General features: G+C 36.8%; 1 protein-coding gene and 1 pseudogene across 3 annotated transcripts in view; both read left to right on the top strand.

Moving 5' to 3' along the window:
* Window positions 1-18: 18 nt before the first annotated feature.
* The window catches only part of WDR35 (WD repeat domain 35), a 59,311-nt gene continuing 32,419 nt past the window's right edge, over window positions 19-26,910 (top strand). For 2 of the 3 annotated variants that reach the window (XM_081795161.1, XM_060649235.3), the window contains exons 1-12: window positions 19-164; window positions 861-978; window positions 2,675-2,746; window positions 3,770-3,862; window positions 5,560-5,688; window positions 8,817-8,950; window positions 10,111-10,276; window positions 10,408-10,553; window positions 14,650-14,775; window positions 17,336-17,521; window positions 21,664-21,696; window positions 22,061-22,121. In XM_081795161.1, coding sequence (XP_081651287.1) covers window positions 141-164; window positions 861-978; window positions 2,675-2,746; window positions 3,770-3,862; window positions 5,560-5,688; window positions 8,817-8,950; window positions 10,111-10,276; window positions 10,408-10,553; window positions 14,650-14,775; window positions 17,336-17,521; window positions 21,664-21,696; window positions 22,061-22,121 — 1,288 coding nt within the window. In that variant the 5' untranslated portion in view covers window positions 19-140. The remainder of the gene's footprint in view (window positions 165-860; window positions 979-2,674; window positions 2,747-3,769; window positions 3,863-5,559; window positions 5,689-8,816; window positions 8,951-10,110; window positions 10,277-10,407; window positions 10,554-14,649; window positions 14,776-17,335; window positions 17,522-21,663; window positions 21,697-22,060; window positions 22,122-26,910) is intronic. The other variant, XM_081795160.1, reaches the window with a different exon arrangement.
* On the top strand, window positions 19,348-20,577 carry LOC132688137 (ATP synthase F(0) complex subunit e, mitochondrial pseudogene; annotated as a pseudogene).

The raw sequence follows: 26,910 nt of genomic DNA, 5'->3' as shown, positions 1-26,910 counted from the left end.
CCCCGGATGCGCCTGGGCGGCGGTGGTTGCCAGGGCGACAGGCGCTTCCAAGAGCTTCTGGTACTCGCGACTGGAGACTTAGAAAAAGGTTTCCTTTGGCGGGCCTGGACGGCTGGGGTCGTCTTCTCGGGGTTCCCAGGATGTTCTTTTACCTGAGCAAGAAAGTGAGTTTTCCCGCTGACGCCCTAGCTCCTCCTCTGTTCTCGCGTCCTGCAGGCGAATCCCGCATCCTGTCCCGCATCCTTCGCCTTCCCACCTCGCACCTTCCTGCCTCGTCCAGCCTCGGACCTCCTCCTTCGGGTCCCGAGTCCCAGATAATTCTCGGCGGAGCCAACAGCCCTTTCGCACAACTCTCTCCCATTCCTGCCCCCTGCCTGAGTCTTTTTGGGGACCTCAGCAGGACAGATCACTGCGTGCTTCCCTACCGCTCCTTCTCCACCTGTTGATCCAGGTGACTTCAATTCACTGGATCGTCATGGGCTGGCGGGCGAGAGAAAAGTAATAACAAAAGGGTATCCTAAGTGTTATGTGTGGAAAGGGAATATGGATCAATGGTATGGATTTATACCTCTTTTCCCCGTTTCCTTCCTTTAAAATTTCTCAGGTGACTCTCCTATTGGGTTCCTCTGCAGTCAGTGTCCTTCTTGTGTGCCCCCCCCCCCGCCCCCCCGCCGTCCTTTCGAAAATGGTAGGGCGCGGGGCAGTTCAGGGGATCGTGCCATGCCCATTTTCCTAACAGTACACTCTCTGCAAGGCTGACCATTTTTTATTTCTTGGGGGGATTTCTTCAGCCCGCATCTGTAACTCACTTTCCAACTCCTCCATGAAAAGCTGTGAGAGTGGCTGTGGTTGTTTTTCAGGTCGCCATTCCCGATAACGTAAAGCTGAAATGTGTATCTTGGAACAAGGACCAAGGATTCATAGCATGTGGTGGTGAAGACGGATTACTGAAAGTTTTGAAATTAGAGACACAGACAGGTAAATGAAAGCAAGCCCAAGTGTTTGAACTGGATGGAAAATAGCCTAGTATCGTTTGTTCGGTGAGATTTGCTCTTGGTATTTGTCACTATGCAGTTCTAATTCTTTTAAAATGAAAAACAAACAAGACTCCAAACATTCAGTGCTGTTTTTATAGAGTATTTTTGCAGTAAAGTTCAGAGAACATCGAATGTAAATATCAAATGGCTTTTACTCAAGTTATTGATGGAAAATGAAAAAGAATGAAGAATGCAAACTAAGTCACTACATTGCCTTGTGCTATGTCTATTTATTCTGCTCTATTATTTAGAGTTTAAGAAAAATGACAATTTGAGGTTTTTTTTAAAAATTTTTTTAAACATTTATTTATTTTTGAGACAGAGAGAGACAGAGCATGAACAGGGGAGGGTCAGAGAGAGAGGGAGACACAGAATCTGAAACAGGCTCCAGGCTCTGAGCAGTCAGCACAGAGCCCGTTGCGGGGCTCGAACTCACATACCGCGAGATTGTGACCTGAGCCGAAGTTGGATGCTTAACCGACTGAGCCACCCAGGCACCCCGACAATTTGAGTTTTAATAAGGTCACAAAATCTCACATTTTGTCACATTTGGAGGCTGGTGTCATCTTTTCTGCTTATGAGATATGTTAATAATTATTCACCTAGTTCCGGAGAACAGAAAATGAGATGTTTAAAAACATTTTTGTTTATAAGTTCCTTGTGTTTACAGCTTGATTTGTCTTTTTTTAGTTCTCTGGAATCATAGCAGCTTCACATTTCTTTAGCATCCCTAGTGTTGCTGTAGAATGGAGAGCTAGACAGTCCCCCGATCTAAGTTGGAGATGTAGGTAAGGTGATTGGAGTTGGAACCTCAGCCCTATCTTTGGGCTTTAGTTCACTCTTCTGTAAGATAAAGGGCTGAAGCAAATTACATTTTGGATTCAGAGCCTCTACACTTGACCCGTGGGGTCTTTGCACTTGGTATTTCTGAGTCTGGACTCCTCCTCCTCCTTTCTCCAGAAAGCCTTCCCTGGCTCTCCCTTCCTCCAATCTAAATCAGTCTCCCTCTGTTACTGTCTCTTCTTATGGCTTTATTTTCTCAATTTATGATTTTACATATATGCATATATATTTATGTGGGTGGGTGAGTGTGTGTTTAATATCTGTCCCTTCAGTAGACTACAAACTCTCTTAGGGGAGAGGCCTTAACTATTTTATCATTTTATATTCGGAAGCTTCCACAGTGCGTAACACAATGTAGACATTCATTGAATGAATAAATGTAGTATTCATTTGTAGTAATGTAGTAAATGTAGTAAAAACCAGTTTCCAAAGTCTTTACTTTCTGAGCCCTCTTATGCTTTAGAGTTTTCGTTCTATATATCGTAAATATTTCTGTTTGTGATCTTCTGGGAAGGAATAGCAGTAATAATAATTACCAGTATATTTCATATACTAGGTAAACAATGTTTTTAAAATACATTTTGCTTTATTTTGTCAGAATAATATCTCTGCAAGGGGGTATATATTACTGTCCATGTTTCCACCATGAGAAAAATAGATCAGAATGAGGCATTCTTAAAAAATTTTTTCTAAAATCATCCAGGAATAGTAACCCCTTTCAAAATAAGCAAGAAATGTCAAAGTCATATAATCTATTACTTTAATGTATTTGCCATGATGTCTTTTTTTCCTAGATGATGCAAAATTGAGAGGTCTTGCAGTCCCTAGTAACCTTTCTATGAATCAGAATCTAGAAGGTCATAGTGGTGAGTCATGTAATTTTTAAAATCCTATCTGAATGGTCTTATTTTTAGACATTGAGAAACCATCTACTTATTGCAGAAATTATATCATTTTTTATAATGATAATATTTAAAGTAATCATTTCTGTTGAGCCATAGTTAATTGAGCTTAGAGTCCTTCAACAACTTTTACATGATCAAACAACATCTTCGATAAATCTAAAACTGAGTAGTTCTTTTATATATTAAAAAATACTGCTGTCTATGGGTAGGACATAATCCTTTTTTAGAATCTATCCCATGTTTCCAGATTAAAGTAGACTAAAGAGACACGACAACTGAATGCACTCTATGATCCTAGATCTTGGAATGAGAAAAACAAGTATCTATAAGGGACAATATTTGGACAGTTGATAAAATTTGAATGTAGACCGGGGTTAGATAATATTATATCAGTGTTAAATTTCCTAATTTGTAATATGGTTATGAAAGAGAATGTCTTCTTATGAAATATACACTAAAGCATTTAGAGATTAAAAAAACTAAAAGAATCAGTTGTTCATATAACCCAGAGGCTTAAGATATGTTCAAGAGTGTGTTACTAATAGAATGGAAAACAAGAGGGAGAAAGAAGAGAAATTAGGGCATATATCAACCACAGACAACCTCTACACCCCTGGAAAGAAACCCCAAGTTTGTAGTATATTGTCCTTTGGGAATTATAATCCTTGGGAATCAGGCCATTTGGGTAAATCTTACTTATATTTGTTTCTGTCATCAGATATATGGCAGCTTTTGCATTTGACCATAATAGGTGCCTTTGCTGGCCTGAAATAGGAACAAACATGAAAATTAGTATCACACATTGTTGTAGAAAATGAGTGATAATAGTGACTGCATCCTGTGAATATTTTGGAATGATATTAAATCCTGTTTAGTTGCACAGGAGCCATATTGATTTTAACATGCTGTTGGTGTTTATTATAAAAATACAAATTTAAAATTGTAGCCTTTTTTTAGTTTCTGAATTGTTTTATGGTTTTTTAGGTTCGGTTCAAGTTGTAACATGGAATGAACAATATCAGAAGTTGACTACCAGTGATCAAAATGGGCTTATCATTGTTTGGATGTTATATAAAGGTACACTAGGAGAGTTTATGTAATCTTTCACAGATTAGAGTCCGGATCACAGTATTTGAATGGGGGAAACAATATATTTGAAATAGACTCCTTTTAACCAGCAGCAGGAATTCATCCTGACCTCACAGGGGTAATATTTCTGGATTTATTGCTGCCTACTTTTCCTTTTAACTTTTTTTTTTTTTTTTTGAGCTGTGACCTTGCATGAAGAAAGTGAATTAGATGACTGTTGGTTATCTCCACAATGAATTTACGCCCTTAGCTGGATAGTTTCTACTTGAGATCTTTTTTTGCCAGGTTTCTGATAAGAATTATTTTCTGTGTGATCAGTGGCTAGAGTTGGTCCAGTACATAAAAACATTAAGAAGTCAGAGGCAATAATTCATTCCCCTTATTGAGCCATTTAGCATCCTTTCTTTCATGGATACAGATTTTATCTCTGCTCTACTGGCTCATGATTTGTGCCTTTTGCCTACAAGACAGAGCAAGAGAAGGATTAATTTAGGCACATCACTATTATCAGAAAAATAACTCACAATACATGATCTCTTGGGGTCTCATATTTAGATGAGAAGAGTACCTTAGTTCATGTGTGGTGTTTTGAAAACATTCAGGGTATACCATTTAAAAATTCTTAATTGAAAAATTTGGTACCTGAGTTTTATTTATGTTTCTCAAGGTTTATGTGTGTATATGTGTGTGTAGGGATGGAAGGTGAGAGTATAGGAGATGAGGATAAGCTGTATTTTTACTCTGTGGGTCTTCTCAGGTCCTGAGTTCAGACTCTGATAATGCCTGCTCAACTAGTTCTTCCAAATTACGTGGTTATTTGCTTGGCTGCAGGCCAGAGTTCCTGATACCAAAATGGCCTTGTGTTTTGCCTCACATTTGGTTGTACCTTGAGACCTGTCACCCCAGCCCTGTGTACATGAATGTTTTGTCTTTCAGCATTAGTGATGTGAAATCACTAAAGTGATTTGAACTATTGAAAATTTTTGTCAAGCAGGCTTAGAGTTTTTACCTAATATGCTGATATTCAATATACTTGTAATTAATCACTGGAGAGTTTATGCATACATATAAAATTATTGTGGTTATTTTGTTTTTTTCTTTGGTTATCATCTGAAGTTTTTCAAGTGGGAAAAGTTAGGCTTTGAGAAAAGTCAGTTGTTTTGGCCCTTCAAAAGCAAATAAAGTTTTATTTATTTAAAAAAATTTTTTTTTAATGTTTATTTATTTTTGAGAGAGAGACAGAGCATGAGCAGAGGAGGGGAAGAGAGAGAGGGAGACACAGAATCTGAAGCAGGCTCTAGGCTCTGAGCTGCCAGCACAGAGCCCCATCCGGGTCTCGAACCTGCGAACCGTGAGATCATGACCCAGCCGAAGTTGGAGGGTCAGCTGACTGAGCCACCCAGGCGTCCTGAGTTTTGTTTTTTAATGGACAGAAAGGAAGAAAGAGAGAAAAGATGGGCATTTATTGTGTTTTCTGTGATAATCTTTGAAGCAATTGTTGGTCAAGGCCTCAGCTAATTTTTTTTTTGTTTGTTTATGTTGGATTTGAAGGTTTTATTGTTTAACGTCTCATGTTGTAGAAAATTTTGCACTCATTTATCCCACAGTGTATTTTGTGGAATGTTTTCAACTCAAATGTGAAAGTTTTGACTTGTAATTTTTTTTGTGTGTGTATGTGCAAATAGGCTCTTGGTACGAGGAGATGATCAACAACAGAAATAAATCAGTGGTTCGAAGTATGAGCTGGAATGCTGACGGACAGAAGATCTGCATTGTGTATGAAGACGGGGCTGTGATAGTTGGTTCAGTGGATGGTAATACTTTGTTGCACGCAGAACTGAGATCAGGATTTGGCTGGCATTTTTATCTTTAGAGGTTTAATTAATTATCATATGTTAGTCTTCTGACAGAAAAACACAGAGAAAATGGTTGATATACAATTTAATAACATTCAAGAAACATTTACTTTTAAGTATACTCAAGTAAAAAAACCCTGTTTTTTATTTTATTTTTATTATTTGTTTAATGTTTTATTTGTTTATTTTGAGAGAGAGAATGCGTGCACGCCGGGAGTGGGGCAGAAAGAGATGGAGGGAGAGAATCCTAAGTAGGCTCGTGCTGTCTGCACAGGGCCTGATGCAGGGGTGGGGGGTGCCGCTTGATCTCATGCACTGTGAGATCATGACCTGAGTCGAAATTAAGAGTTGGATGCTGGGGTACCTGTGTGACTCAGTCCGTTAATAATGGTCCGGCTTTGGTTCAGGTCATGATCTCATGGTTTGTGGGTTTGAGCCCCGCATCAGGCTGTTTGCTGACAGCTCAGAGACTGGAGCCTGCTTCAGATTCTGTGTCTCCCTCTTTTTCTGCCCCTCCCTTGCTCGCACTGTGTCTATCTCTCTCAAAAATAAATAAACATTAAAAAACAATTAAAAAAAAAAGTTGGATGTTTAGCTGACTGAGCCACCCAGGTGTTCCAAGTAAAAATTCTATTTTTAAAAAATTTCCTACAGTGACACAGGAAAAAGGTAAATTAATTTTTCAGGATTATTTTAAATATGTCTGCCTAATTATGTAACTTATTTTGTATGTATTAGACTGTATTATAAATACATAGATTTACTTTCAAGTATATAGAGATATAACAATCTATGGTTATTTTGAAAAAATTGAACTGTTAAGTATAATTGACATATAACAGTTTTAGGTGTACAGCATAATCATTTGATATTTTTATATGTTGCGAAATGATCATCTGGTCATTTTTTAATAGCATTGAATCTGTTATTGCTACATGTGTTTTGCAGCTTTAAAACTTAGGTCTTTCAAATTTTAATTCATAGCTAACACTGGGGCTTCCGAGGGTCTGTACCTTTGTTTTAATGTGAAATTTTCTCTATAGAGAAATAATTTATTTCAAAATGATTTTCATTTTTCCATTTGTTTTTTTTTTTCTGTTGTAACTTCATTTATTCCCCAAATGTTTCTGAGAATTCATAAAGTGACAGCTGTAGTTCTAGGCACTAGGTATGATAAAAAGTATTTCAGATCTAGAGCAGGAGAGGTGGATTAGTAACCAAGCAGTTACAGTGCCTTGTGATAAGTGCTGAGATGGGAAAATACAGCAAACATGTAGTAGAAGTATCTAAGCCAGACTTGGAGGGATCAGGGAAGGCATCCTGGAGGAAGTGATGTCTGCTGAGGCATTAGCCACCAGGAATGTGGGTTTGTAGAATGTCCTAGGCCTAAGGAATAGCACTTGAGGAGGTCCACAGGGGTTGAACTTAGCCATATTTAGGGTATTGAAAAAAATTTGAGAGTCAGTGTACTATAATACTAAAAGGAAAAGAGTTGTATGTGATGAAATTAGAGACATTAGTAAAGACAGATCATGTAGATTGTAAGTTATCTAAGAAGTTTGAACTTAACTTTAAGGGAGTAATGAAAGGTTTTAAGAATGGGAGCAGGGTGATCAGGTTTGTTCTTTGGAAGCATCTCTGTGATTGCAGAGGAAGGAAAGAAAGATGGGGCAGGTGTACCACTTAGGAAATTGATATGGTAATTCAGGTGAGAGGTGATGGTGGATGGTAGCTGAACCAGGGAAATGACAAAGAGGATGGAAGTAAGTGGACATATGCTAGAGATATTTAGGAGGTAGAATAGATGGGGTCTCATTATTGATGAGTTTGGGGCTGAGGGGATGGAAGTGTCCAGAGGAATAGCCAGGTTTTTAACTTTGACAGCTGGGTGGATGGTGATGCCATTGAAATAAGGGATGTGGGAGAAAGACTGGTTTTGAAGGAAGATTTCAGTTATGGACATGTTGACTTTGTTATGCTGTAGGACAGCCAAGTAGTTAGATATATACATTTGTGGCTCAGAAACATCTGGACTGGAGTCATAATTTTGGGAATCACCAGCATGTAGATGGTAATTTAAACCATTGGAATAGCTGGAAAACTGGGCCATCTTGGAATAAGAACCTGCAACATTTAATGGGTTGGCAGAAGAGAATTCTGTAAAGGATACTGAATTACAAGCATTGGAGATAAAAGAGTAAACAGATTCACAGAAACCAAGAAGGAAGGAAGGGGTGGTTAAAAAGAAAAGAAAAGAAAAGAAAAAAGCAAAGCAACAGGTCATTAACAACCTCATGAAGGCCATTTCAGTGCAGGTGTGGGGCAGAAGCCAGATCAGGTTGGACTGAGGGTTGAATGGGAGGGGAGGAAGTGATGATTGCCTGCATAAGCTCTTTTAAGAAGTGAGGCTGGTAGAGGAATGGTGGAAATAGGATGGTGACTAGAGGGGAACTTGGGGTAGAGGGAGGTGTTCTTTATTTTGTTTGTTTTTATTTGAGGTGCTGGTTTTCAAGGATGGATCTGAGTATGTTTAAATACTTGTAAGAAAGGGCTTAGAAGAGTTTAAAGAGAAAGAGAAAATGTGCATAATCAGTAGAGGGAGATCTTTGCAAAGCTGGGAAGGGCTTAGACCAAAAAATAGGTGGAGGGATTAGCCCTAGATGGGTGTCTGGTTGGGGACAAAACTCTTCCTTTGTAATTGGGGGGCTAAGCAGAAAGGGTCGGTGTGGATTCACTTAATGTTCTGAATGTTTGAAAGTGGGAATGAGGGATTTCTTCTTTGAAAGCATTTATTTAATTTTACAAAGTTGAAGATGAATTTATCTGCTAATTGGGAGTGAGGTCTTGGGTCAGAGTTTTGAAGAGAAGGGAGAAAGTTGGAAACAGGTGCTATTGCAAATATTTAGTAGGGTGTTTGACACATAGTAAGTGCTTAGCAGATATTTATTGACTGAATAAATTGAACAAACACATGGTTCTGTGAAGAATGTGAGAGCTCTTTAGAGAAACACAGTTTTAGAGCAGTTGTTGGAGAATCGTGACCTTGAACTTTTAATGAAATAATTTTGTTTTATGTTTTACTTTAGGGAATCGCATTTGGGGAAAAGACTTGAAGGGTGTACAGTTATGCCATGTAGCATGGTCTGCAGATAGTAAAATCCTACTTTTTGGAATGACAAGTGGAGAAATACACATTTATGATAATCAAGGGAATTTTATAGTAAGTATATATGTATTTGTAGTTTTAGTTACCCAACTTTATATGGTTATGTTATATATTATATATGTATATATACATTTATTTATTATGATGGTTTGTGTAATCAAGAAAGTTTCAATTCATGTTTTTTCCCAATTATTTAGATTTTTTTTAATTAAAAAAAATACTGGGTCTCTTCAAGGTAAATTAATGCTTTTAGTTCTGAATTCCTGGTAACTGGGAAGGACAAGATTTCAGTGTATTGAAGCTGAGGGATAATGAGTCAGATGATATGCAATTTAATCTTTGTGTCGTCGTTGTTGTCTCTGTCGTCGTCTTCTTCTTCTTCTTCTTCTTCTTCTTCTTCTTCTTCTTCTTTTTAAAGTTTATTTACTTATTTTGAGAGAGAACACAAGCAGGGGAGGGGCAGAGAGAGAGGGAGACAGGGAATCCCAAGCAGGCTCTGTGCTGTCAATGCAGAGCCAGACGCAGGGCTCCAACCCATGAACCGTGAGATCATGGCCTAAGCCAAAATCCAGAATCGAATGCTGAACTGACAGAGCCACGCAGGCACCCCAAATCTTTGTGTCTTCTGATAGCAGAAGCCAAAGTTTATATGAGATACCAATGCTATATTTTTTTTTCCAGTGATATTTTTATAGCAAGTTACTCAAGATTGTAAAAGGAATGGAAGACTTAAACAGTAAGGGATAAGAGTCAGGTCCTGGAAAGAAGGCAAAATAGAATAGGCTCAGATAGCATGATCTCAAGGAAAACTCTAGCTTTGTGAGACTGAGCTATGTCAGATCTCTGATCTTACTTATGGGGCAGTTTTGTTTGTAGTGAGGTTGAGGGCATTATACAAATGCACTTAACCGGTGTTAAGTGATAATAGCCGACTTCTCCTTGACACTGCTGTTCTTGAGGTTCTTTCATTTACCTCTTGTCATTTGAGTCTCATAAATTCTCTGTGAGTTTTTTTTTTTTTTTAATCCCTATTTTGCAAATAAAGAAAACTGAAACTCTGCTTGAAGTGGTTTGTCCAGGGCTGGTAAACCAGTAAGTGATGGAACTTGCATCTGAAACCAGATTTTTAAATCTCATTTTCAGTGTTCTTTCTATAATAGTCTATACGGATCTGTTTTAAAATATGAAGTATTAACTTAACTGATTTTGTTTAGATGAAAATGAAACTGAACTGTTTGGTGAACGTCACCGGAGCAATCAGTATTGCTGGAATTCACTGGTACCATGGCACAGAAGGCTATGTGGAGCCAGACTGCCCCTGCCTTGCTATTTGTTTTGACAATGGGAGGTGCCAAATCATGAGACATGAGAACGACCAGAGTATGTCATTTTTCTTTCTCTCTTTCTTTTTTAATGTGGAGAATTAAAAAAAAATATTTTAAAATTGTTCTTTATAAAGTTCTTAAGGCTAAGTATTTTACCACAGTTACTTCATCTTTCTTTTTGAGTAGATCCCGTTTTAATTGATACTGGCATGTTTGTAGTAAGTATCCAGTGGAACCACACTGGCAGCGTGTTGGCTGTGGCAGGCTCCCAGAAGGTTGTCACTCAGGATAAAGATGTAAACACTGTGCAGTTTTACACTCCATTTGGTGAGGTAAATGTCTTTTTTTCTTTCCATTTAAATATGTAGTGAGTGTGGTAGGGGAAAAAAGAATGGGGGAAAATGTATAAACTTCTCACATTGTTGAAAAGGGACATTTTGAGTAAAAATGATGAAAAATATCAGGCATCTTGCTTTAAATAACATTCTCACTTATAAGTCTTAATAGTTGTATTTTATCATGGAATTTAGTTTATACTCTGGACATTTAGAAAATCAGCTGTTTCACATAAGAAATCACTATGCAGTACCTATTTAGGGTATTTTTTCTGTGATCTGAATGCGTATCTTTTCCCAGCTGTTTTCTTGAGTTGTTTTTAATGTGACTTAGTTGTTTCAGATTAATATTTTGGGTTTTTAATGTGACGTATTAAACATACATAGATATCAAACACCCATAACTGTCTCTCCTTACCACGAACTTCTAACAGTTTTAATTTGTGCAGTAATCAACTATTTTAAGAAAATCTATCTTGGGGCACCTGGGTGGCTCAGTCGGTTGAGTGTCCAACTTCAGCTTGGGTCATGATCTCACGGCTGGTGAGTTCGAGCCCCACATCAGGCGCTGTGCTGACAGCTCAGAGCCTAGAGCCTGCTTCGGATTCTGTGTCTCCCTCTCTTTCTGCCCCTAACCCACTTGCATTCTGTCTCTGTCTCTCTCAAAAATAAATAAACACTAAACAAAAATTTAAGAAAATCTATTTTAATAACTAATCTTAGGTGACACTACATTAAAATACAAGCATTGTTTTCATAAATGCATGGGTTATCCTTCTCAATAGTGTTATTAATAAATTTTAATTTTTAAGGAGAATTTTGTTGAAGTCATAATGGAAAATATCAAAAGGAGAATTAGTATATTGTGAATTTTTTTTTAATGTTTTATTTATTTTTGAGACAGAGACAGAGAATGAGCAGGAGAGGGGCAGAGAGAGAGGGAGACACAGAATCCGAAGCAGGCTCCAGGCTCTGAGCTGTCAGCACAGAGCCCGACGCAGGGCTTGAACTCACCAACCGCGAGATCATGACCTGAGCCAAAGTCAGACGGCTAACTGACTGAGCCACCCAGGCTCCCCAATATATTGTGAATTTTAAAGAATTTAGGAAATGAAAACTTAATATTAACTAAGCTTAATAACTTTATACTTGTTTTATTTTCTAACTCTAGGTTCCATTTAGTCCCTGTTGGATTTTATAAATTCACCATAGATTTCAATAATATGTGTTTTTGTTGTACAAAAGCCTTCCCCAGTTGTTTTAATATTTTTATGTAATATTTAAAAATATATTTTAATAATTTCTGTGAAAGAAAAAAATGGTGTCAGCTCATGCTTTTGTATCAGTATCTCAAAATATGCAGTAGAGTGTGATGTAGAGAGTAGGTACTCTCCCTACGTTGCTACCTGATAATATTTCTGGTAGATGTTAAAAGCTAAGGAAAACAGAAGTATAGTTCTCAAGGTTCCTAACTATTAAAAATCTGAATTCCAGTTATTTCAATGGTTGCAGCCTCCTTTTTAATTGATGTTCTTTATTGGTTGTTTTTGTCTCATTGGCTTATTGTTATATTGTTTCATCTGCTTATTTTTGTTAGCTCGGCCTTCTCTAAGTAGAAAAACATGGATCCTAAGGCCTGTTTGTTTTACCTTGCAAAACAGTGTGCTATGTGTTCATGTGAAAAGTGTAAGTTGGTTTGGTATGGTTGTAATTAAAAGTATCTAGCATAGTTCCTCGAGGTATATTAGTCACTTAGTATTTTTTTGAATGAGTGAATATATGGGGGACTTATTGTGGATTTATGTTATGAAGATAACTTGGAAGGAGGTTATCTAAAGATTTAAACTTAAGGAAACTTCAAGAAGCAATTTGCTTTTGATCCTGAAGGCCACAGTCTTCTGGTTTTTATACTGTGGTCTCAGCCGTGGAAAGGGCTAATAGAGCATGCGATTTGTAGTCAGGTTGGCCTGGCTTTGGCTTTGAATTCCATTTCCGCAGTGTAGTTTTACTTAGCGAACTTATTTAACCTCTGAGACTCAATTTACTTATGTTCTGAAATAAAGGTAATACTTCATGGCACTGTTGCAAAAATTAAAGGAGGTAACAACGAGAAAATGCCTAGCACTGTGCTTACTACAAGTCAGCTTATCTCTCCTTGCTGCTGCCATCACCTGGCTGGTTTGCAGAGTGGGGAGATAGCCTTATTCTTCCAGTGCAGGCTGTCTGTCAGTACAAAGAGTGCTGTCATGAGAGCCTGCTTTCTCCCTTTGGTTTCCTACAGGCAGCAGGACAGATAGAGTGGATCTTTCTAGGTTAAAACATCTTTACCCTTATCCGTTTTCCTGACAAAATGGAGTTTAATACATTAAATTTGACTTTCGAGCATATCTGCTTAAGAACAAAGGATACCGTTGGGGCACCTGGGTGACTCAGTTGGTTAAGTGTCCGGCTTTAGCTTGGGTCATAATCTCACAGTTCGTGAGTTTGAGCCCTGCATCGGGCTCTGTCCTGACAGCTCAGAGCCTGGAGCCTGCCTCACATTCTGTGTCTCCTTCTTTCTCTGCCCCTCCCCTGCTCATGCTCTGTCTCTCTCTCAAAAATAAATAAACATTAAGAAAAATTTTTTTAAAAAAAAAGAACAGAGGATACTGATACAACTTATTAAAATTCTTAGGTCAAAAAAGCATAGATTTAAAATATTTTCTTTTTTTATGACCACCTGAAAATGTCTTTGTATTCATTTATTCACTGTTAACTTAGCCATAAAATGTGCTATGTTAAATTGAAAACTGTAAGTTTGGTATAGTTGTAATTAAAAGTATCAAGCATGTTGTCATATTTGAAGACATTAATTTGGATGCATGATACATTTATATACTTAACAGATATTTATTGAGTACCTGTTTACCAACCAGTCCATTAAGGGGTAGGGACATAGATATAAGCATGATGAAGTTAGGGCTCTCAGGTCGCTCACTATCTGAATTCTCTGGACCCACAGAAGGAGGGAGAAGGCAGGAAGCAGTATTAAAGTTGTGTCTTGGAGGATGGAGAGCGGTGCTCCAGTAGGGCAAGGGAGAGTAAGGATGGGGGAGGAAAGGGAGATTTCAGGCAGAAGAGATATTATCTGGGCCAAAGGTCTGGAGGCATAGTGGTCCTCTCATGAGTGAGAACACAAGCATTATGGCCAGATAGTGGGGTACTGAACCCAAGAGTATGGTTTTGGGCCAGATGGGAAGAGGCATTGCATACTCTGCTAAAGAATGTGATGGTGGGGAGCTATTGATTTTTAAAAATTATTAAACATTTTTTAAAGCAGGGTAGGACATGATTGGATTTGTGTCCCAGAAAGGTAATTATGACAGTAAAATGAAGAATTGAATTTGGGGCATGGAGGCTGGGAATGAGGAAGGAGGTGAGAGGTAAAAATTGCAGTTCGACTGTTACCATCATTCACTCAGGAAAAGAGGCCGTGGCAGTGGAGGATGGATGTGAGCGGAAGCGATGGGACTGCTGACCCACTGGCTGTGGGGGGTGAAAGAGAGCCCAGCCTTAAGCATTGTGTTTACTGCCACAATTCATTGATTCCAAGAAGCACAGTTTTTTAAAAAATATTTTATTTTTAAGTATCTCTACACCCAACGTGGGGCTCGAAGCACGACCCTGAGATCAAGAGTCGCGTGTTCCACTGACTGAGCCAGCCAGGCACCCCCAGGAGGCGCGGTTGTTTTTTTTTTTTTAACAACTTCAAAATTGGGGTGCATCGTATAGTCAGTTTCTATTTTAATTAACAATGTATTTTTTTCTTTCCTGAGTTGTACATAAAAGTAAAGATGCATATTTAAATCTCTGGATTTCAAATCTTAGATTTGATGAAATTTGATACTGAATTCTTTGGTTATTGTTCATAAATTTCTCCTATCGTATGTATGTTTTTCATTATAAAAATTCAAGGAAAATGATTATGAAGTGAGTGGTAACCTTTCACAAAATAATTTTTATGCCACTCTTGATGTCTGTGAAGTGGTGTGGGTGGTAATTTATATTTTATTTAATTGCAATACTTTAGGTTAAATATAATCATTTTTTTCAGCATTTGGGTACTTTGAAGGTTCCTGGAAAGCAGATGTCTGCACTATCTTGGGAAGGAGGAGGACTGAAAATTGCACTAGCTGTTGATTCTTTTATATATTTTGCAAACATTCGACCTGATTATAAGGTGAGTATTATGAGCAGTTGTAAAAAAAAAAAAAAAAAAAAAAGGCTGTTTTTACTAAATAGTTTTGTTGTAGCTTGAAGTATAATATGTTTCTTGCATGTATTCACAGCCACTTTATTTTAGAAACCAGATGAAAGGAGGTGTTTTTAGTGTGGAGACTTTAGAACCAGAAAGCTTTTCTAGAATACTATATATAATTAATAAAATACTCCCAACAGTCAGGGTCTCAGCAGGAAACGCATGGCACACACAAAAGAATAATTGAAAACAGATTGATGAAGGGTTTATTACAGAGGTGTGGGCAAGGTTAAGGGGTTCAGTAAGGGTTGACAAGGCAAGCATCCAGGTATTAGCAATGGTGGGCAAGATAGGGAAGTATTATAGTTTCTGGAACCCACTGGGGCTGTGGTTATACAAGACAGACTGTCCTGTGGGAGCGCAGCTTCTGCTGACTGGCTGGACAGAGACAGCTTTGGGGAGGGAGTACTTCAGCCATCTCTCCACCTGCTGGTGCCTTCTATTGGCCAGACCCAGCTGGAAACTAGAAGGCAAGGCAGCCCACATGATGGAGTTCATAGAAGATAGTTTCCAGGGCATAGTGTAGGGTAAAGAAGGGGAGAGGATGGATCGGAAGAGGAAAATGAAAATAAGCAGCATGATACTAACCAGTACTTTATCTTAAATTTAACATTTGACCCAAAACAAATTCAGAAGTATGAGATTAATTGAGCTGCAAAATGCTAAGAATATTTGTTATGTGTGAAAAACTTAATCCATTTTTTAGAAGACAAAGCACCTTGGAGAGCTGTCTGATTCTAGGACTAGGGTGGGAAAAATGCAAGATGAACCTGGAGCCTCTGATAGTGGCAGAAAGTAAGGAAGTCTCAAACAAAAGGATGGGGGCATGCCAAAGAGACAAAGGAGCCAACCTGAAAGAGCTCCCAATGGCCAAAACTGGAACAATTTGAGCAACAAAATAAATGATGTAACATTGGATTGTAACCCAAATTATAAAAATAAGTGTCCACAAGCAAAACCTGATCTAAAATAGATTATTTAAATACATAAATGGGGGAGAAGAAACAAATCTTCCTTACAGAAGTATTTGAATTACTTAGACACTACCCCGGCTGGTCCCCCGCCCCCCTAACTTGAATGTGAGTTGCATTTAGTGACTCACTTCCAAAGAGTAGACTATGGAAAGGGTGAAAAGCAAAGTCACTTTACAGTGGAGGAACCTGGCAGACACCACATTGTCTAGGTGATCAAGGCTAGCATCATCACCGGTGTCACATAGATATCACGTACCCCTAATGTGGCACATGAGAAGAGGTCATCACTTCTCTGATGGTCTTTCTGAAAATCCCAGTCTGAGCAGGAGAAAAACATCACACAAACCCACATTGAAGGACATTCTGCAAAATACCTGACCAGTACTCCTCAAAACTGTCTAGGTCATTAAAAATGGGGAAAGACTGAGAAATCATCACAGACCAGAGGAGCCTAAGGAAACAAGATGACTAAACATAATGTATTCCAAGTAGGATTCTGAGATAGAAAAAGAACATTGGAGAAAAACTCATGAAATCTAAATAAGGTGTGGAGTTTAGTTAATAGTACTGGATCTGTGCTGGCTTCTTAGTTGTGATGAATGTACCACAGCAATGTAAGGTACTCACAGCAGGGGGAAATGGAGAGGACTATAGGGAACTCTGTATTATCTTTGTGACTTCTATATAAATCTAAAATTATTTTAAAGTAAAAAGCTTATTTTAAAAACTAACCATCCTATAAAAAGTAAATATGCCTTAATTTTGAATAGTAAACATAGTCATAATATTAACTTTGAATATTGCTTTATTCAAAATTACATTATGAATATATTGGAGAGTTAGCCCAAGAGAAAGACATTCCATAAGCCATAATCAATACATACGTGATATGGAGGTAGATAACAAGAGTCAAAGCTCAGAGTTACAAATGGCTACCACTGGGAGGAAATTAGTCAGTGGGGTCTGCATTCTATTTTTGTTTTAAATTAGCTATGTAGAATTATTTGACTCTACACTATGTGCATATGTTACTCTGGTAAAAACAAATGTAGAAAATGTAGATAGGGGAGAAAAAGCAAAGCATCTGTTTTTGAAATTTGGCTTGGGGACCCAGAAGTTAAGCTTTTGACAGGGGTCACTCCTCCTGTTGTCCCTCATGCAGCTGTTACGGACTACTGAAAAATCCGAGATTTTCACCACCGAAGCGTGAATCTTACAAATGGAAATAAGGAAAGTTAAACTAAACTTATTTTTGCAGTACATTCTTTGTTTGATAACTGTGTTTCTCTTAGATTTTTTGTTATTTTAGTGAGAAAAGGTATTGTGCTGAATGTTCAGTCTTTCTGTCTTTTATTCCTGAAGAATATATTTTGTCAGCACCAAAAAACCACGTATCTGCAGTACATAATAAGATTTTTTGTTCCCAGTGTTAAATGTTCTTTTCCTCTTTGTCTCTCCCTCTCTTCTTCCCTCCTGTTCTGGCCCTTTGCTCCTTCCTTTCTTCCTAGTGGGGTTATTGTTCCAATACTGTAGTATATGCTTATACCAGACCTGATCGTCCAGAGTATTGTGTTATCTTTTGGGATACAAAAAACAATGAGAAATATGTTAAATATGTGAAGAGTCTCATTTCTATTACTACCTGTGGAGATTTCTGCATTTTGGCTACGAAAGCTGATGAAAATCATCCTCAGGTAAGTGTTCCTTCATATGTTAAAGCTAAGATGGGTATGGGTTAACCTCTCCTTCTCAGGTATAGCCTCTCTGCTGGCAGTACAGCAAAGTGTTGGGTCTATTGGCCATGTCTGTCTGGACCTCTGTTTTGGAAAATTATGTTATTCCATTGTGACTCTATTTTTTTTTTTTTCCAATTAGCTAATCCATTAGCATTTCATACTCACCAGTTCAGTATGGAAGCTTTTTGTCTCTGAAACATATTTAAAATACTACCGTCTTTTTCCAAGTTAAAATTCCACGAGGAAAAATGAATATCCAGATGTCTAGTATAAATGCTCAAGAAGTTATATAACTATGATCATTATAACACTTTGGGTAGTTTTGACATTGAGAAGTATACTTTCATTTGGAGTTACATTGCTTTAAAAATAACCGTCTCATAGTGTAAAATAAATAATATAAATAATGCCTTAAAAAGTATGAAACAATTTAAATATTTGCAGAAGCATATACATTTTTCAAAAAAGGATTATCATTATCTTTGGCTGTGTTATAAATTATTTTATTCCATTAAAAAGCATAAAGTTTTTGGTTTAAGGTGGCCATTTGAACAGCCACCTTTGGCTCTGTTCTCTCTTGAAACTTACTAAAATAACAGTAAAGGTATTTTTTGAAAAGTCATAAGCCCATAGGGACCAGAAAGAGAAAGGAAATGGTAACATAGTTTTGGGGGTTAAAGAGTGGGTGGATTAGTGGTGATTACCTTAGCAGACCTAAGAAAGCTGAATCCTAAGTCATCAATGGAGAAAGCAAAGAAGTAACCAGTTTTCATCCCAGAATCCTGAAGAGACACAGGACTTAATGGTACCTGGTAGGAGAAAGAAACAAATGGAAAAACAATTTGGAAGTACCAGAGATTATGCAGGAAGGAGAAAATTAAAAAGGCATATAAAGAGTCCTGTCTGGAGAATCTGACCAGTTCAAAAGAAAGACCTCTAAAAGTTCTCCTATGGGGAGTTCCCAAGGAAATATCCCTGCCTCGTCACCTTACTGTGAAGACCAGTCATGAGGCTCACCCATAAACCAATAGATTACAAGCAGCTTTCAGTGTCATACTCTGAAATAAAAGCAGATAGACAAGGATTGTCAGACGTTTGAGGAAAGCATCTCATTTAACAGACACACACAAAAATAAACACAAGGAGAAAAGAATGGGGAGGAAGCAGAGATTCGGCAGGGAGAAGAACAATTCAGAAGAGTCATTTCAAATTATTAGAGTTAAGGGATACTACAGCCATAAAACAAGGAAGGGATACTATAGAAAAAGTTTTTGGAAATTACAAATATGATAATAGCAATGAAAAATTTGGTAGAAGAGTTAGAAGATAAAATCAAGGAAAACTCCTATAAAGTGGAGCAGAAAGACAAGGAAATGGAAAACAGGAGTGAATAAGAAAATCAGAGGACTAGCCCTGGAAGTTCAGTGAATAGGTAGGCAAAGAGGAGGGAAGTAATCCAAAGAGAGAAGAGACTATTCAAGAAAATTTCCCTTCGGTTTTGAGATTGAAAGTGTCTACCTCAGTGAATAAAAATATTTCCAAATCAAAACACATCATTGTGAAGTTTCAGAACATGGGATAAAAAGAAGATCCTATAAGCTTTCAGAAAGACTTCATTCGGTCAGGCATCATAACGGCATTCATCTTGTCAACAGCAATACTTTGGAGAATTGCTTTCAAAATTTTGAGGGAAAATGATTTCCCGTCTTGAATTCCATATCTGAAGCAGACTAATTAAAATGAAGGAAGGGGACTGATTGCACAGTGCTTCCAGCGTGAAGGTTATGGACGAGATTGTGCTGCTGGTGCAGGTCTGACTGCTCCTCGAGCTCGGCTGCTCCTCGGCCCTGCTCCTTGGTGTGGCCTACAGAACCAAGTGCTATAGGTACCTGAAACCTTGGGCAGAAGAGGAAAAGAGGATAGCAGCCGAGGAGAAAAAGAAGCAGGTTGAGCGGAAATGGATGGAGAGAGAACCGGCAGGAAACCAAGACAACAGCATACTAAACAGCATACCTGCCTTTCTCTGGACTAGTGTGGATGAATAGAGCTTTCTGTGTTGTGTGGAAAAAAGATAAAATGAAGGTAGGACAAAGACATTTTTAGATGTACAAGGTCACCAAAAACTTACCTCCCAAGCTTTCTTAGTTACTTCAGAATATGGCCTACCAAAACGAGGAAAAGACCAAGAGGAAGAAACTGGATAACCTGACAGCAGTGGTACATAGTGGTACCAGTTGACAGTGTGCGGCATGCCTAGGGAGTCATCAGATGACAGCAGATCACGTGGCTCCAGAGGAAACTCAAGATGAAATTAATAGAACGCTTAATGTGGTTGAACTCTTGAGAGAAGATGTACATAACTGGGAGGTAATTGGGGACTATACCCAATTGGGTAATTGGGTATAGAGAAACCAAGCAAAGAGAAAAAAGAAAGGCAGTTACCAACTACAGGGAAAGCAAAATGCGCTTGAGAATAAATCGTGATGTACTTACAGCTCAGCCGTGGATAGCGTTTACATAATCAAAATGATGCTTTTTAAATTAATTTTGTAATTAAATGGATATTGTAATTAAAAAACTTTTAATTAAAGTATAATCATATTAACCCCTAAAATCCCGATCTAACAAAATTGTAAGTGGAAAGCCGGAATGGTGGAAGTGTACCCCTGTGTGATGGGAGGCTGGAAAGGGGACTGAAAGATAGTGGGAAGTGATAGTGAGAAGTCAGTAGATACTGCTCCAGATCGAAACAGAACAAAATAAGAAGTAGCATTATCAACGTGTTACTTAGGTTTGTGGAGGTAAATATCAAAAGGATGAATTAAAGGAGCTGAAAGTCATTACTCCAGGGAGCAGAAAATGGGAAGTTTTAGGGGAGGACTTCTTCTTACTCTTCAGTAAGAAGAGTTCTTAGGAACTCTTCCAATTCTTTAAGCTATGAGCACGTAGATGATATGTGGATTAACAAATACAAGTTACTTGTGGTATTTTGTGGCAGTAAATCAGCTTATTTTAAGTAGTGGAAAAGTAAATTATATTTTAGTATAATTTTTGTCATTTAGTTTGTTTTTTTAAAAATTAAATTTTTTTCTTTTTCAAATTAAATTTTTATTTTAATTCCAGCATTATTAACATACAGTGTTATGTTAGTTTCAGGTGTACAATATAGTGATTCAACACTTCCATACATTTCTCAGTGCTCATTCTGATGTGTATTCTTGATGTGTAATTCCTGTCACCTGTTTCCCCCATCCCCACTCCTTTTCCCTCTGGTAACCATCAATTTGTTTTCTATAGTTAAGAGCCTGTTTCTTGGTTTGTATCTCTCTCTCTCTCTGCCTTTTTTTTCTTTGCTCATTTGTTTTGTTTCTTAAATTCCACATATGAGTGAAATCATGGTATTTGTCTTTGTCTGACTTATTTCACTTAGCATCATACTCTCTAGCTCCATCCATGTTGTTGCAAATGGCAAGATTTAATTTTTTTATGACTGAATAGTGTGTGTGTGTGTGTGTGTGTGTGTGTGTGTGTGTGTGTGTATAACACATCTTCTTTATCCATTCATCTATTGATGGACACTTGGGCTGCTTCCATAGCTTGGCTATTGTAAATGATGCTGCAGTAAATATAGGAGAGCATGTATCCCTTTGAATTAGTGTTTTTGTGTTTTTTGGGTAAATACTCAGTAATGTGATTCCTGGATCATAGTGTGGTTCTATTTTTAACTTTTTGAGAAACCTCCATACTGTTTTCCACAATGGCAGCATCAGTTTACAGTCCCACCAACAGTGCACAAGGGTTCATTTAATTTACATTTATGAAATTAAAGAAGTTTTTCTTGAGAAGCTGAAAAAAGAAAGAGAAAGTCTGCATGTAAGTAGTACGTAGAGAATTGGTTTATTTGAAGTTGTTATTCCAATCGGGAGAATATCTAAGTAAAATATTATTCTTAGCACAAGATGTAGAAAAGGTGATTAACAATAGAAGAATGAAATTATCACTTTAGTATGGTGTAAAGTGTGCATTATGCTTGATTATTTTACTGAATATTAATTATTGATAATTAATTGTGTACATGTCATTTTTATATTGCTTCAAAGGAGGAGAACGAGATGGAAACATTTGGTGCAATGGTAACAAATTACTTCTTATATAGCTGATTATAAGATAAAAATGAATTTTGAGGTTAGAGCTGATCAGGAATTTTAGAAGTGTAAATAATGAAACGTAGCCAGTGTACTTGTGTTTCTTATGTGAACTCTTAAAAATGACAGTGTTCCATTATATTGAGAAATCAGCCTTGGTTTAATTTTAATTCGTATATCTTTATGTTTAATGCTGTAGATTATATTTGTCTGCTATTCTTTGCACTTAACAATTTTGTCAGTTATTTCCCAGTTGTGATACTTTACAGAGATAAGCATGATATGTTAAGCATTATTTCTTTTATTGTACAGAACCAGGAATTCTGATACTCTTTGTTTTATTTGTTCACAGTTTGTGCTAGTTCTTTGTAATTCTATTGGCACACCTTTGGATCCCAAATATATTGATATTGGTAAGGAAATGTTAATGTCTATTCCCTCTTTAATCAAGTTTTATTTGTACAACTAATTTAAAAACCTAGCTATGACATTATTAATTAAAATGGTCTTCTAAACAAGAATGACATTTTGCCTGGTTTGCCAAGTCCAGCACCAGTTGATGCCAATTATCGTAGTCAAATTATTAATAATGCTCCACTTCACCGTATAAATATCCTGTTTAATACAATAAATTATAAGTTTACTCTAAAAGCCACAGTAATCTCATGACTGTTATACTGCCATTATTTGCTTTCAATGGGAAATATACTTGTGTAGGAATTGGTATGCAATGTAATGATTAGCATGTAATAAATGGGATTATAGAAACAATTTTGCTGTTAAACCACTTTTATTATTAATAAGCTTCTTGCAAATACCTCTCTTCTATAAAAACACTTTAGCTGCTTGTTAAAGTGCATTTTCTCTTTCCAGATTTTTCTAATGAAATCAATCTATTAATAGAGACAGCTTTCAAAAATTCCTGATTTTTTTTTTTGTTTGTTTTCAGGAGACATTTGTTACTTTAGAGTTACCATTCCCTCTATCCAACAATTATGAAAGTAACCATTAAAAAATTTCTCATCTAACTCTTAAATTTTTTTGTTAAAAATCATTACCAAATATTTTGCGGCGATTTCACTATAACCTCCAAAAGTAATGTGTTTTAAGTGTGGTAGTTTATTGGATATGGTATTAGAAAAATTATTAGACTTCAGAAATTGAAAACCCACTGAATTTTCTGAATCTGAGAGCTAGTCATTTTTTTTTTTTTTTCAGATTTCATATTTAACCTTCATCAAATGTTAGTGTCTCCCTTCTAAATATATTTTGCTAAACTGTTTGGGTGATACAAGCAAATGTGAGAAATACTTAATGGGCTTTCAAGATTTTATGCTGTCTGTTTAGAGTTTTGGTAACTCAGTTTTATATATTGACACTTTTCAACTTCATATCTTACGTTCATTGTTATAGAGGTATGTTTATATTTGTACCTGCATATATATGTATATATGTTAGTGTTCCTTGTTAAAAGGCTTAGCTTAAAATTATTACAGACTCTTATCACAGGAATATCTTGTATTGGAAACATAACAGTCTTTAAGGGATGAATTATGTCAGTCTTTAGATTATATGTTTTTTCTTTTGATATCAAAAGTTTTAACAGAATAATGATGGTAGGGTTAGCCTCAAAGTAATTTTAATCATAGGTAGTCTTTTTTTTTTTTTCTTCATAAAGCCAGATGTAAATCCTTCACCTTCATAAAATGGCAAATACTTGAGGGCATGATTATTTGTATTTTTGAGTCTTGAAACTTTTTTTTTTTTTTTTGCAGTCTTGCTGGCTGAAATTTTAACAAACAGTTCTTTCATTGGTTTGCAGTAAACCAAGCCAAGGACTCAACATTTTTGTTTCATACATATCCTGTAAAATTCCTTTTTTAAGTTTGTATGCCAAATTTTTGTGAGGACTGGAGGGTAAAACGAAAAAAGTGTGTAACTGATGTTGCTCTGGAAAGTGTAATTTTTGTGCTGCTCTTCCTCCTGCCAATCTCTGTAGAAACTTTTTAAAAGAACTTTATGCATTATTATACAAGTTTAGTCTGTGGGGCTTTTGTACTATGCATGGAGGAGTTATGTGCCCTTTTCCGGTGCTCTTCCCTTGAGCTCTTAAAATACCTTTAAGAGGTATTTTAAAGGTGCACTTCTGTTCAGAGTACTACTTTTTACTCTGCGCTACAATTACTGATTTTCTCGTTTGCCTTCCCCACAAGATTTTGGACTCCTTAGAGGTCTATGTCTTATTAATTTCTGTATTCCTCTAACACTGTGCCTGCCCTATAACAAATGCTTATTGAGCATATGGAAAGTACTTATTTCTATCATGAAAATGGAAAATGACACATTTATTTAACAAACCTTCAGTGAGTTTCTGGTACTGTACTGGGTATCTGGAGTTATAAAAAATTGACTATGAAACTTCCTGTAGGATATCTAAACAAATAATGAAATGTAGTTAATCCGTTCGACACTGGTGTACTGTTCGCCCACTGTGTGCTAGGTTGGTATCGTGCTAGGTGTTGGATAAGTGGATATTAGTGAGTAAGGACATCAGACGTATCTTTGCTACTTAGAGATGGTTTCATTTGAGCTGAATTTTGAAGGATAAGTGTTTATTCAGGTGACATTTTAAGGAGAGAAAGAAAGCAGCATTTGCAGAGAAACGAAGGCATGGAAAGTGCCTGGAAAGTACCAGGTGCCTGTGCTTTAGCCATTTTGGTGGGAGCTGGTAGGTGGCTTTCTAATGATGGTCTCTACCACATGCCTGGAGTCATGCATAGATTCTAGAGAAAGGCAGTTTGATGAAAACATGTCAGTGCAATTTCAGTTTACCAGATTTTTTAAGAGGCTGAGAAATTAGTAAGTAGGAAAGTAAGGGAACATTACAGATGTAGCCATTTATTTCAGGCCTCAGCATTAAAATATTACAAGCAAGTTTTACTTATATATGAATTCCTAGGTTGTTTTAGGTTATTTTACATCCTTTGCCTGCCTAGTGACTTCTACCTATAAGTGTTAACAAAGTTCAGCTAATGGAAGCATAATTATTTCCTTAAAAATTTTTGTTTCCAATAATCATTCTAAATATTTGAAATTTTTCTTTCCAAATAATGAGTAGTTGAGAGGAACATGGAATGCTTTTATCCTGGTTGTGTTCTTTTTCTAAAACGTTCTGTCTGTTAAAATTTGGATTCCTAACTTATTCCTGGGGGCTTAGTTCTAGGAAACTAAGAACTAATCCACCAGGATGGGATGGATCTTTTAATGAAAATCTAGCATAGTTTTTGTAGATAGGATTATCTACCCATATGAATTTGCTGAATTTACTCCCATACTGATCCAAAGAATGTATGTTTTAGATATATTTGTATTTGTATTTTTTTTTTTTTTTGTATTGACTGATGGGTTTATATGTGACTTTATTATAAAAACCTATATAGGGGCGCTGGGGTGGCTCAGTCGGTTAAGCGGCCGACTTCGGCTCAGGTCATGATCTCGCGGTCCATGAGTTCGAGCCCCGCGTCGGGCTCTGTGCTGACAGCTCAGAGCCTGGAGCCTGTTTCAGATTCTGTGTCTCCCTCTCTCTGACCCTCCCCTGTTCATGCTCTGTCTCTCCCTGTCTCAAAAATAAATAAAATGTTAAAAAAAATAAAAAATAATAATAATAATAAAAAAAAACCTATATAGGTAATAAAAATAAAAACAATACTAGTATCCACATCTAATACTATTATTAACCCTTAATTAGAAGCAATATGCCATCGTGGTTAAGAGCACAGATTATGGAGCCAGATTAACTGGGCTTTTGTCTCACCTCCGGCTTTCTAGCCATGCACATCAGCAAGTTATTTAACCCCCCCCTCTTTCAGTTTCTTCATCTGCCCAGTGGGGTAATAATGCTTATCTCATAGAATAGTTGTGAGTGTGAGTGAGAATATATACTATGTAATATTTTCATTATATATTAACACAATTATATATTATATAGAACAAAATAATTATAGTTAATGTATTTATAGTATATGGTATATGTACCTGATGTATATATTTATTAACTTAAATATATAAATAATATATATAATATATGTGTATAATATATTATATATATTTAAGTTAATAAATAATGGCTTTGAAATTATTATTGTTTATTCTATTCCAGAGATTTTGCCATGCTTTGTTATCTCTTTTAATTTTTAAAGCAGCTGTATAAGATATTATCATTTCCAACTGCAGTAAGTAAACTGAGGTTCAGAGAGAATAAGTGATTTATCTAAGGCCACAGAGTTAAGCAAGTACCTGTAGTTTGAATCCAAAAGTCTGACTCTTTCCATGAACCATTAACATTTTAATTTAACCAGGCTAATGATAAGGTATTGTGATTATTTAGGATGTATCAGAGAGGAACATGAGTATAATTTATAGTTGTATGTAAATGTTGGTTAGAGGAATGCTTTCATATATGCTTAGAAAAAATTGTATTTTATTAGAAAATATTTTTTTTAATGTTTATTTTTGAGAGAGAGAGATTGAGAGAGAGAGCGGGAGAGAGGCAGACAGGTAGAGAGACAGGGAGACAGAGGATCCTAAGCGGCCTCCGTGCTGACAGCAGAGAGAGCCCAATGCAGGGCTCAAGCTCATGGAACCACTAGATCATGACCTAAGCCAAAGTCAGACACTAAACCCACTGAGCCACACAGGTGCCCCATATTAGAAAATAGTTTAAAGTTGTGAACTTATTTCAAATCCCACTAAAGGCATTATACTCATCAGCATTAGAGTGTCTGTGGTAGAATTTACTAAACGTTTAGCAAATGTCTTATGATTTAGTGAGAGTGGGGTCAGAGAAAGCTGAGTAAAGCCTGGGCCTGGCATGCTCATTCTTCTCACTCAGCGCTCCCCAGGCCCTTGCTACTTTTCTAGGATCGCCTTTCGGCCACTTGTTCCCTACAGGAAAGGCTTCTGGCTCCCTCTAGAGTTCAACAATAGTAGGTGTTTCAAATAGAAAAACCTTGACAATTGTAATGAAAAAATGTTTTTAGCATGATTCAACTATACTGAATTACTTTGTATATAAAAATTCTTGAATTTGAATCACAAAGTTGGTAATCTACTCAATTACTATTTTATCATTAGCCTGGTTTCTGATTCTTTGTCCATTTTCTCAGTCTTTTAATGCCTTAAAGGTTTACTTGGACCATGGCA

Source organism: Panthera onca, chromosome A3, assembly GCF_046562875.1.
Source record: "Panthera onca isolate mPanOnc1 chromosome A3, mPanOnc1 haplotype 2, whole genome shotgun sequence".
Classification (NCBI taxonomy): domain Eukaryota; kingdom Metazoa; phylum Chordata; class Mammalia; order Carnivora; family Felidae; genus Panthera; species Panthera onca.
Note: the sequence above shows the minus strand (reverse complement) of the source record. Positions and strands in the feature narration are given on the sequence as shown.